At 31.0% G+C, this 12027-nt stretch overlaps 2 protein-coding genes across 2 annotated transcripts in view; one reads left to right on the top strand and one right to left on the bottom strand.

Annotated features, from left to right (window-relative positions):
• The window catches only part of LOC114315938 (short-chain dehydrogenase/reductase 1-like), an 88279-nt gene that overhangs the window by 16572 nt on the left and 59680 nt on the right, over positions 1-12027 (top strand). The gene's annotated exons all lie outside the window — the stretch shown is intronic.
• LOC114271342 (uncharacterized) lies at positions 3148-5572 on the bottom strand. Its single transcript, XM_082902496.1, has 4 exons — positions 5363-5572; positions 5159-5203; positions 3727-3841; positions 3148-3632 (listed from the first exon to the last, which is right to left on the bottom strand). The coding sequence occupies exons 2-4, from the start codon at positions 5168-5170 to the stop codon at positions 3271-3273; spliced, it is 489 nt and encodes a 162-aa protein (XP_082758622.1). The 5' UTR covers positions 5171-5203; positions 5363-5572; the 3' UTR covers positions 3148-3270.

Here is a 12027-nt window from a genome sequence, read left to right on the forward strand (position 1 = left end):
TAAAGCTATAGCATTCAATAGATGGTTAACCAAGATAATCAATTATAACTTAATACAGTCTCATGACACTAACGTCTATGACATGTTTCAATTCCCATTATTATCAATAAGGCTCAGAACCTGGCCAAACTTACAACAGTGAACTATATAACATATTCACATTACTTCCAATATCAACAACACAGATGAGACTCAGGCTCATATCAAAACACTTCATATTTCCCGTTTGATACACATTTTAGTGCTGTATCAATAACATGTAAAAGCACTTCAATATAATAAGCACACATAATAGTGATGCTAATGGAGTCCATCCCCTATCTCCTCCCAAACAAAATCCGGTTTAGAGGTCCATCCCCTATCTTCCCCTAAACCGTGGAGTACATCCCCTATCTCCTCCCAAACAATATGCATATGCAATGCTCAATCAATACATGTATTTTCTGTATTAATTCAATAGTCTAAATTTATGACTTAAACAAATTGATTAGTTTCAATTTTCCCTAATCCACATGCAATGTCTACAACAAACACGACTATCCTCCACCGATAGCCCAAAACAGTTATTTCTAGGCTGTAAATAAATATATCAACAATTCAATAGGCGAGTGATTTAAATTATCCAACTACACTATTTAATCAATGAATTCCTCAATTTCATGAATTTAACAAATTCCCCAATTTCCTTAAATTAATTATACAAATTAACTTATTAATACAACTAGGGTTTTTCCCAAAATTACCAAAGTACCCCCAACATATCAAAATACCAAAACTTAGAACAAAACTTATAAGGTGGAGTAGGAAATCCCTACCTCGAAGAAAATAACCCGAATGGAGAAGACGGAGATGATGACCCAAAACCAAAGTGCTCCGAAACTACAAACTCTCAGATTAAAACGAAGCTCTCGACTCACTCTATCTTTTAAATAAAGCAACTAGGGTAGAAACACCCTAAAAGGTGATGAAACCTAAGAAAGAAGGTGAGTAGAGGGAGAGAGAACTCGGAACTAGGGTTTTAGGATCAAAAGAATGTGAAAAAACGTTTTAAAAATCGCTGCTGCGTATATAAACCCGACAGGCTTGCTCGAGCGAACACTTGGTCGCTCGAGCGACCAGACACACGAAACCCTCGCTCGAGCGAAGAAAAGCTCACTCGAGCCAAGAATGCAATGCTTCAGGTCTGCAACCCAGGAGCACGCTCGAGCGACAGAATGCTCGCTCGAGCTAAGGAAATCTCGCTCGAGCGAAAAAACACTGCCCTCAGGCCTATACTAGACGCAATCGCTCTCTCGAGCGAAGAAAATCTGGCTCGAGCCACCAGACACAAAAATAACCCTCGCTCGAGCGACCAAGTCCTCGCTCGAGCGACCAACCCAAAAACTGGGCAGCAACACTTGGTTTCTGAACCCAACCAACCTGAAACAACCCTGCCCAACACATCCTATAACTCCAAATGAGAAAATAAAGGTCGACAACAACCATTATACAATAACAGAATCTACGGAACCTAAGTCCGGATACCATATTCAAATGGGAAAAGACCGGGGTCGCTATAGTGCTTTTTTAATTAAAAAAATAATAATTAATGAAAAAAATGAAAAAAATTATACTAATTGATACGATTAATAATTTTAGTATTAATTGATGCTAATTAAGCCATTAATTGACACTAATTAATTTATAATGAAAAAAAACAATTTATGCTAATTGATACTATTAATAATTTTACTATTAATTGATGCCAATTAGGCCATTAATTGACACTAATTAATTTATAATGAAAAAATGAAATATTTTTTCTAAAAATGAAAAAATAAAATATCACTAAAAAAATTATATAAATTGAAAAAAAATGAAAGGATTTGTCAAATGAATGAATGAATTCCTAAAAATGAAAAAATGAAATATCACTAATAATAATAATAATAATAATAATAATAATAATAATAATAATAATAATAATAATAATAATAATAATTGGTGGACAAATTGATACTAATTTTAATAATTGTTGAGCAAATTATTAATAATAATAATAATAATAATAATAATAATAATAAAGAAGATAAATACAGATATAAATAATTAAAATGAATGTATAAAAAATAATATGTAATGAAATCACAACATGAATATAAATTAGAACATGAATATTAATTTTAATGAATTAATAAATTAAACAAAATTAACAAAGAAAGAAGAGAAGAAAAAAAAATTAAAAAAAAAAGAAAAGAAAATAAGGTGAAAAAGAAAATAAAATAAAATAAAATGAAAAAAAATGTATTATAAATGAAATCACAAATTTTATATCTTATAAGGGCAAAAATGACAATTATACAGCAAAAAACTATTTTACAGCTTATTTACCAAACACTACTCTGCTGCTTAAATCCATAATCTGATAGCTGCACCAAACAGGTTACCAGCTTATGTTCACAGCTGTAAGTTATAATCTGTTAAGCTATAATCTATAATCACTTTCTCATAGCTCTACCAAACGGGGCCTATAGATTATAGCTTACAACTGTGAGCCTAAGCTGATAACTTGTTTTGTTTGGTGCAACTGTGGGATTATAGATTTAAGCAGAAAAATAGTGTTTGGTATATAAGCTGTAAAATAACTTTTTACTGTGTAATTGTCATTTTTGCCCTTATGAATATAAAAATTGTAATTTTGTCATTTTCTTCACTTTAAATTTTGAAAAAGTTATTTCATTAATGGAAATGATATAATTAGTACCTAATTTGGTACATTTTTTCGTTACCTCAATTTTTTTTATTTTTTTATTTTTAATATTGAGTTCACAAGGGAACAAAAAAATGTCATTACAATAAAAATGCCATTTTTTTTTTTTTAATATTGAGTTCACAAGAGAAGCCTAGCCCTTACTCAAAATTTCTTTAGTTATACCTCATATTGTATTTAATTATGATATTTTTTCTTTTTTTTCAATTATAACTTAAAAAATTAATTTTTTTTTTAATTATAAGATATATATGGTTCATACATAGCGTTTCCTCTTCTTATTTATACTTTATAACCTGAATGCTATTTGATCAAATTGGATAGGCCTGTGATGAGAGTAATAAAACTAGTAAATAAAATAAAATAGATAAACAACCAGAGGACACTAAAATGGATAATTGCTAGAAAAATCATCAAAACTTTTTCCTTTATAAAGGTAACAATAAAAGAACAAAATTTTGAGGCACAGTCTCAACAATTCATATAGGAACACGAAAACAATACTTCTATCAAACAAGTTTTCATGATTTTAATTTTTTTTTTCTTTTCAAAAAACAAAAAGCGATAACAAACATCCCCTTAATTTGGCAGTAGCTGAACAATACAATCAAATCTAAATTCCATCTTTGAGTAGTCTTGAGAAAATTGTTGATGCTATGTGCTAACCAAACCAAACATATTATCTCCATTAGCTTCTCTTCACTCCCAACAAATATGGAAGGCAGAGAAGCTGTGAGCTCTAAGTATGTTGAAATAGGCCTTGCTAGCTCAAATTGAGACTTGAAATCCATGTCCACTATCAACCTTACTGTTTCATCACCACCACCAGTGCTGTCCTTCATCAAAACATCTATATATTCATAATCACTTGTAAATTCAAACACTTCATGAACACAACACAACACACACATATTAGAAATGGGTCCTTACCAAAATCCATAGAGAGAGAGAGAGAGATGAGAGAGAGAGAAAGAGACCTAAAGGGCGACCAATGGTAGCAGGCCAGGAAGTTCTACAGAGAGAGGCTTCAAAACCATCCCCAATAAGCCTCTGGACAATCCACTTCTTCAAAGAGGTGTGGTCACTTGCTGACTGTTTTTTCAGTTATAATTTTCCCTTTGCATAATAATGTATATATATATATGGAAGTTTCAAGTGGATGGCAGTGGAAGTTTCAAGTGACTCGAAAAAAACTTCAAATATAACTATCACTATTGGAAAAGAGAATAAAAAGATATGTAAACATTTGTTTATACCAACTTCAATGAAATAATTATCTGTCACTATTGGATGGATTGGAAACAAAGGTTGAATGCCATTATGATACAATGAAATTCTTATCAACTAAGAAAAGAAACAAAAAATGAAGTTTAACATTTGTGAGTCTAACCTACATCATTATTAGACTAATTTACATGCCCACACTCAGGATCATTTAACTTGAACATACTTTACTAAGCAATTGGTGTATTGGACATAGTGGTAATATGGGAGCTATTTTAAAGCAAATGCCATGGTTTAGAAGCAACCATGGGAGCTATTTTAAATGAATAACTGTTTCTGAAATCCTTTGGATTGTGTTTAGAAGTAAGAAACCAAAAGTGAACAATAGTATTCCACAATAATTAATCTGTAAATTACATTGAAGCTGCAAGAAGAGAAGATGCAATCACAGCACAACATTTTCTCATCATCATTCTAAATTCAGTAAAGCTCTAAACTTTTTAAAAAAAAAAAAAAAAAAAATGAATCAGAAATTTATCTGAAAAGATGATAGATGGCACATACCTATAATGAATTTCCATTTTCTCCAAAAACCCAATCTTCATTAGGATCAGAGGATTACTGCAACATGTGTTTAAGAAAATCTACTGCATTATCAATTCATTTCAATTCATTTCCTTCTATTCTAATACAAAAACTAGCAGAAAACTAAATGTTGATTCAAGATTTTGTGAACATTTAAATTGATTGGGCCAATCTTAAAATATATATAAATATATATATATAATTATAAAAAAAAAAACCAAAAACAAAACAACAAACAAGAAGATAATAACTTAGCATTTTCTTTTTAAGTGAAAACAACTAAAAAATAATTGTATTTCATAGCAGTACAAATGAGAATTGTGTGCATACCACAACTTTCACCTCTATGAAAGTCACAATTATTTTGAATTTTCTCACTGAAACACAATTTATCTTAATTTCAAAATGTTGAAACAATATCAGGACATTTGTCTCTTTGTTATATAGATATCAAAAGGAAACCTATACATAAACAATAAACCAAAAGTGACTTTGATTTAACACTACAGCAAAAAAAGTGAACAAGAATTGAGCTGAAATTGAGCACAAATTGAGCAAAAATTTAACAAGAACACTAAAAATTGAGCAAAAGAATCTTACCTGAATACTCATGTGTCGTACTCGTCCAACGGCTGTGAATGGTCGCTGCGAAAAAAAAAATAAACAAAAAAGATGATGAAAATTGGAGAAGAAGAAGAAAGCAGAGAGAGGAACAGAGAGTGTGATCTGATCTCTATCTGTGTAAACCCTAACTCGATTTGTGTATATAAATATATATCACAAACAAAAGGCATGAACTCTTACCTTTTTGGTGCATATCAACGGAAACAGGGAGGAAAGGAGTTCGATTGGTTGATCTTGGAGATGTGGAGGAGTTCGATCAGCTAATCTTGGAGATGTGGAGGATCGTCTTCCAGTCGCCAAGAGAGGAAATGAGAAGAGGAGTGTGAGGAGAGGAGCGGCTAGGGCAGCAAAAAGAGGGTTTATATAGTGGCAATTCCGTAATTGTTGAAGTTTTGGAGGGCCATTTAAGTCATTTCATCACCTTCCAATTAGCTGCGCTCTTAAGCTATAATTCACAAGCATCCCCCGAGCAGTTGCATGATTTGAGCTGAAAATAGCTTTTTCTTTAAGTTATAATCTGATAATTTAAGTTGTACCAAACACAACATTATAGTCTAAATTAAGTCAAAAACTAAAATAAACAATTTTTAAATCCTGCAATGTTAGATATAAGACCTAAAACAAGGCTCAACCTATGACCCACCCATCCAATGCTCTTCCCCACGCTCTCATCACCATCAACATCTCTATCTCTCTCTCTCCCTTTCCTCCGCTTCGACTCCAACTCCACTTCCCCCCTCCTCTCTCCTCAACCCACCACTACAACCCCATCTAATTGCACCTCTCCCCATTTCCTCTCTGTTCCGGATAGACCCATCAATCTCTCCGGGTCCCCATTTCGTGTCTCGGATTCTTCTTGTTCTCGCCTCTCTGTTCTCAAACCATGTCTCCATCCAAATCTCCCAAATTGCAGTCACTGTCCATGGGATCGCAAGCTCATCAATCTCTCCGGGTCCCCACTGTTTGGTCTTTTGTTTTTGTAATAGACTTTGAGGAGAGCCCTTAATGGAGGTAAAGATCTTGGGATGCCGGATGGTAACTCTACACTTGTCCCTGACGACATTGACTATGAAACAATTCATGTCCACCCAGGTGAGTCTTTTTAAGGTCGTATATATTGTTTGTGAAGAAAATCTACTAGAAATTATATATATATATATATTTTCCTCACGAAATGATTGGAAGACAACTTTTTATTCCAAGGCTACCAAATAACATCTCCTAATCAATGGTGGCCAAAAATTGCATCTCACTTGAATGTCAGAACTGCTAATCTCTCCATTTCATCTTGGTCTTCTTCATGTATATTTATTTGATGATTCTCTATTTAATTAATTATATCTTCTACTTTAATTTTATTCTGATCATAATTTTTTAAATTTTATTGTAATATAATAACAAAGTACTAAATTCTCTCTAGTATGTTAAAATAGACTAGACTATACAGACTAATGCGAGGCCAACCATGGACCACACTTATTTTTTTAACCAAAAAAATAAGTTTTAATATAGAATTTTGGCATCCTCATCACTATTAGAAATTATGTACATAGATGTGACTCTAATAGTTGTTTTCGAAATTATGTCTAAATCTATTTTATAAATCTAATGGTATGTCAACAAAATGATGGGTTGATAATTAAAAAATAAAGGATAAGTTACAAATAAACCCCCTGAGGTTTGTTTAAAATACGAATTGCTCCATGTGGTTTGAAAAATTAAAAATACCTCATTGTCAGAATTTTTTATTTAACAGAATTAATTGAAAAAGTAAAATTTCTAACTGTTCACTTATACAATAATAAAATTATCTGAATTATTAATTGAAATAAAATTTTAGCATTATTAAAAACGGTTGATTAACTTGATGATTTATTAGTAAAAAGATATATTTGTTATGAAATTAGAAACCTTAGGGGCATAATGTAATTTCTAGAACCACATGAGTAATTTGTAATTTAAATAAATCTCAGGAAATGTGTTTGTAATTTACCCAAAAATTAAATGAGAGAGAGAGTTGCTAATATGGCTCCTGCGTAGTGTGGTGGGGACTACTGTTTTCAATGGTCATGACAGAGACAGATAAAGAATAGATCTGTATAAATAAATCTAGTCAGTAATTTAATGTGGTGTATACTAATAAAATCGTATTTGAAATGGGGAATTTTATTTTAAGGTACTTAATATTAAGATTTTAAAAGAGTAACAAACGATATACAATATTTTCATAATAGTTGGAGTCTCTTAACATTTTTCTAGAGAAATTTCGATCCTGAGAAATTTCTTTGGTTTGTTCAATTTCTCTAATTTTCTCTGTATTTTCAAATTTTCTATTTTGGAATTTCTCTGGTTTGAATTTTTTCTGATTTGCTTACAAATTTATCTATGATTTGCTCACAATTTTATCTGTGTTTTGACCAAATCATAGAAAATTGTGTTATGACTCAACTAGAGAATGGAGCATACAAATAAGAAAGACATTACATGATGCCATTGATAAACCCTAGATTGATCAATCCCTTTTCAATTCAACAAAGCTTCAATTCAAATAAAAAATTAAGTCTGAAAAACAGAAACCCATTAAAATTAGAAGTGCTCACGGACCGGTTCTATGTGGTTCGGGTTGTGGGTTGGACTTGCTCGATGGGATGCGGGTTGGGAAAAAATGAAACCGCATCCGCTCGCGGTGCAAGTTGCGGGTTGCACGGATGGGTTATGCAGTTATGAGGGCGGTTATGAGTGATTTGCGAATCAAACTTTTTTGTTGGAAATTTTATTCTTGGGCTTTGCTTTAGGGCCTTCCTCCCTTTCTGAGATATTCTTTTAGGCCACAAAAAACAAACATAAATAATTTTTATGCAATTTGAATATATATATATATATATATATATATATATTATAACAAACAAAGAAACAAAAAAAACAAGAGAAGTAATTTTTTTATTATTATTATTCAATCCAGCTTTAATACATACAGTAATGAAAACATTTCTTTCATTAAGGTCAAGTTTGGCTACCCTAAACAAGTACACACTTTTTATCTTTTTATCTTCTTTTTCATCACATCATTTCTTTACTTTTCTGCACATCTTTTTGTAAAAAGACAAAAAATACATTTATTCATCCCAAATAACCCCTAAATAAAAAAGCAAAAAGTTACAAGGAGTGAGAATAAGTTTGCAAACCCACAATCAGAAATCATAAACCTTCGTGCAATGAAACACTACTTTTTCTTTTTTTTTTCTTTTTTTTTTTATGCAATTTCTATATCCTCCAGATCGGGAAATCTCCAGATTGGGCAATAGCGACGGGAGGAAATGAAAGAGACGCTGAGCAAGGAGGCGACAGATGGTGGTGGTGATGGCAACGAGGAGGAGAGAAGAGAGAGGTTGGCGAGATGAGAGAGAGAGAGAGAGAGAGAGAGAGAGAGAGAGAGCTGGGTAGAGAGAAAGGACCAGAGAGAGGATTTTTTTTAATTTAGGCCTAGTTTGGGAAGACTAAATAAGTGTACTTTTTGACTTTTTATGAAATATGGGTTGAGTTTGGGTTGGGTTTGAAGTGAAGTGTTAGAGAAGTGATGCGACTTAAATAAGATGATGTGACTTAAATAAGATAGTGACTTTTTAACTTTTTGTCTTTTTTCAATCATGCCAAACTTGGCCTTAATCTGTTAAAGTGGGGACTTTTTTTTTAAACATAATCTGCAAGTGGATGCAGATTTGTGTAGGTATGGTTGGGTCTAACCCGAACCCAAATTTGTATGTACAAATAGACCCGGATTTGTGCGGATCGGTTTGGATGGATTGTGGGTCGGATAAACAGTTGTCCATCCCTAATTAAAACCCTAACCCAAACTTTCATTCCCTCTCCTCAACGCATCGAAATTGAAGGGAAACTTGGTGTTCCTTAATATAATAGCAAGCTTAACACAACATATAATTAAACTATATATGTGATTTGTCTAGAGGCTTAGAGTCGGGGATGGATTCAATGAAGGTGGAATTAGAGAAGGAGGACGTCGCGATGAGAATTGGTATAGTGAGAAATTAATTCTGGGAATGAAGAGGAAAAGAGAGTCAGGAAGGTGAGAGAGAGAGAGAGAGAGAGTGTGTGTGTTGAGTGGGTTAGTGGTACAAAAACGGGGTGAGGGACCTTAAGTTTAAACAAAAAAAAAAATTGTTGTAAACCTCTTTCATTATCAAAAGTTAAAGAGGGATGTTAATATCCCCAAGTAATTTATGATTTTCAATACAATTTTAAATTTATTTTCAAACACATAATTTTTTGATAAAATTTTAAATTAATGATAAATTTTACCAATATTAGTAGTAATTAAAATTATGAGTTTTTTCACAAATATGTAATAATTTTTTGTAATTATCACTTGGAAGTAATTTCTTCTAATTTTTATATTTCATAAAAAAGCCAAAACACACACACACACTCCAAAAAAAAAAAAAAAAAACAAAAAAATCAATTCTCAAGTGAGGCTTAAGGCCAAGTATGGAAATTCGAAAATAATCTATTTTTTTATCTTTTTTTCATCACATCACCTCTCTATTTTTTTGCACATCTTTTCGTAAAAAAATAAAAAAGTACACTTATTTAAATCATTCCAAATAACCTCTAAATATAAGGTAGGTAAAACTCCTCAATTTATACCCTTGGCTTTAGGACGGGGCTTAGGCGAGTGCCCAACCTATGAAATTATAGGTTAATATAAACGGCATTTTGGTGCTATAGTAGGCTAATCAAATAAATAAGGAAAAATAATAATTGAGTGTAGGTTAAAAAAAAATTCAAATAAGTGGTAAATTTTATAAATTTTAATAATCAAAATTATAAACTTTTGACATAATTTTATAATTATTTTGAAAAAGTACCAATAATTTATAATTTTTCTAATAAATGAAGCTGTACCTATGAAATTATAGATGAATCAAAGGGTAAATTATACTATTAAATCTTATCATTTAAGTGAAGTGTTATTTTAATTAAAACAATTTATACTTATATTTTCAACTTTGTTGTAATGTGTTATTATAGGTAATCTCTATATTTTATTCTTTGTGTCATTTTGATTCTTACACTTTCAATTAGCTCAATTTTGACCTTTAATTTTAAATTTTGTTTCAATTTGGTTCAGGTAATAATATTGTTAGTGTTTTTTTAAAAAAATATCACTAAATTAGTTCATGTTAACTAACTGTATTGATAAGTTTATAATTTTGTCATTAAAAATATAGCATGTGATATTTATGTGCATATTTTTTATAAAAAATGTTAAGAATTATAATCAATTGGACTAAATTGAGACAAAATCATAAATTTGATGTCAAAATTGACCCAATTGAAAGTATATGAACTAAAAAGACATAATGAATAAAATATAAGAATTACTGTTATAATTTGTCCAAATTTAATTTATGATTTGGAAAGCTCCAATTGATTGTCACTACATAGCATTAATAGCTGTAGGAGAATAAAACAATTTACCCTCTCAACTTTGCTATAAAAGATGTAAAATTCAAAGCATAAAAAATATATTTCTATACAAAATAAAAGTCAATAACATATTCTTTTCTCTTTATTTCATATTAAAAACCGTAAATAGTCTGACACTCTCATTTCCCATTTCGTTCCTCCCTCTTCATAATTCATTGTTATCACTGCAGGAGATCCCAACTCCGAGCCAAGGTTCTCTCCTTGCATTCTCGTACTTGTGCTCGTCCTTGCAGGTTTTCGGGTCTACTTTTAGGCCCAATTTTAATAATCCGAACCGTTCATATTTTATGATTTATTCAGTATATCATACCTGTAAAAAATCAAGTTGATCAGATATCAGAAAGCATATGTTCGGAAAACTGTTTATTAAATTCTTTAAAAAATAATTTTTAGTTCAATTTTTCGAACACATACTTTCTGATATCCGATCAACTTGATTTTTTACAGGTATGATATACTGAATAAATCATAAAATATGAACGGTTCGGATTATCAAAATTGGGCCTAAAAGTAGACCCGAAAGCCTGCAAAGACGGGCACAAATACAAAAGCTACAAGGAGAGGATCCTCCTTACCCAACTCCACTTTGCACCCACCACACTATTGCCTCTTCCACGTCTCCCTTATTAGACATTCTAAATACATGTACATCACCTTTCTATTTTTTAAATCAATTTCTCATATTTTTTATCAACAACAATACTACATTTCTTTAATTTATCACTCTTAAATCACTCCTAATGGTGTGGTATTAAAGTTAGACCTCATATGATGGAATATTTGATAAATCAAAATTTGAAACTTATTAGATACATCATTGGGGTTAGATTTTAGGGTGAAAAATTATTATTGGGTACTCCTGGAACATGGCCATGTGTGCTTATGGTATTATGATTGGTAGAGAAAACAAAATATTATGATTTTGTGTTGAGTGATTGAGAAACGTGAGGGAGCATGGTAAATGATGATTGGTGAATGAGTATGGACATGTGATTGGGTGATTGGGTGATTGGAAAATTTTGTATATCGGTAACCATTTTATTGTAGTAGGGCTAGGTTATTGTTTTTTTGTTTTGTGTTTTTTTAATTCAAAAAAACACAACTGAAGTTAACCATTTTGTTTTGTGTTTTAAATTAAAATGGTCCCAACTGAAGTTCTAATCAAGTTGGATTTTGATAATTTTTGAAAAGTAATGTTATTTAAACTAAAAAAATAGATTATTTTTTAAAATTAAATCATTTTTTTTAAATATTTAAGTCATATCTTGTTCTCATGTGTTTTCAAAGCATTCACAAATCATCTTATTTATATGTTATTAACTCTAAAAAATAAATTTGTA

Source organism: Camellia sinensis, chromosome 13 (assembly GCF_055761805.1).
Source record: "Camellia sinensis isolate YWXY chromosome 13, ASM5576180v1, whole genome shotgun sequence".
Lineage (NCBI taxonomy): Eukaryota > Viridiplantae > Streptophyta > Magnoliopsida > Ericales > Theaceae > Camellia > Camellia sinensis.

Excerpts from the sequence above, each read along its gene's own strand:
- LOC114271342 (XM_082902496.1), bottom strand. Across the intron at positions 3,633-3,726 it reads TACCATTGGTCGCCCTTTAG|TGTTTGAATTTACAAGTGAT; the intron begins GTCTCTTTCTCT and ends GTGTTCATGAAG.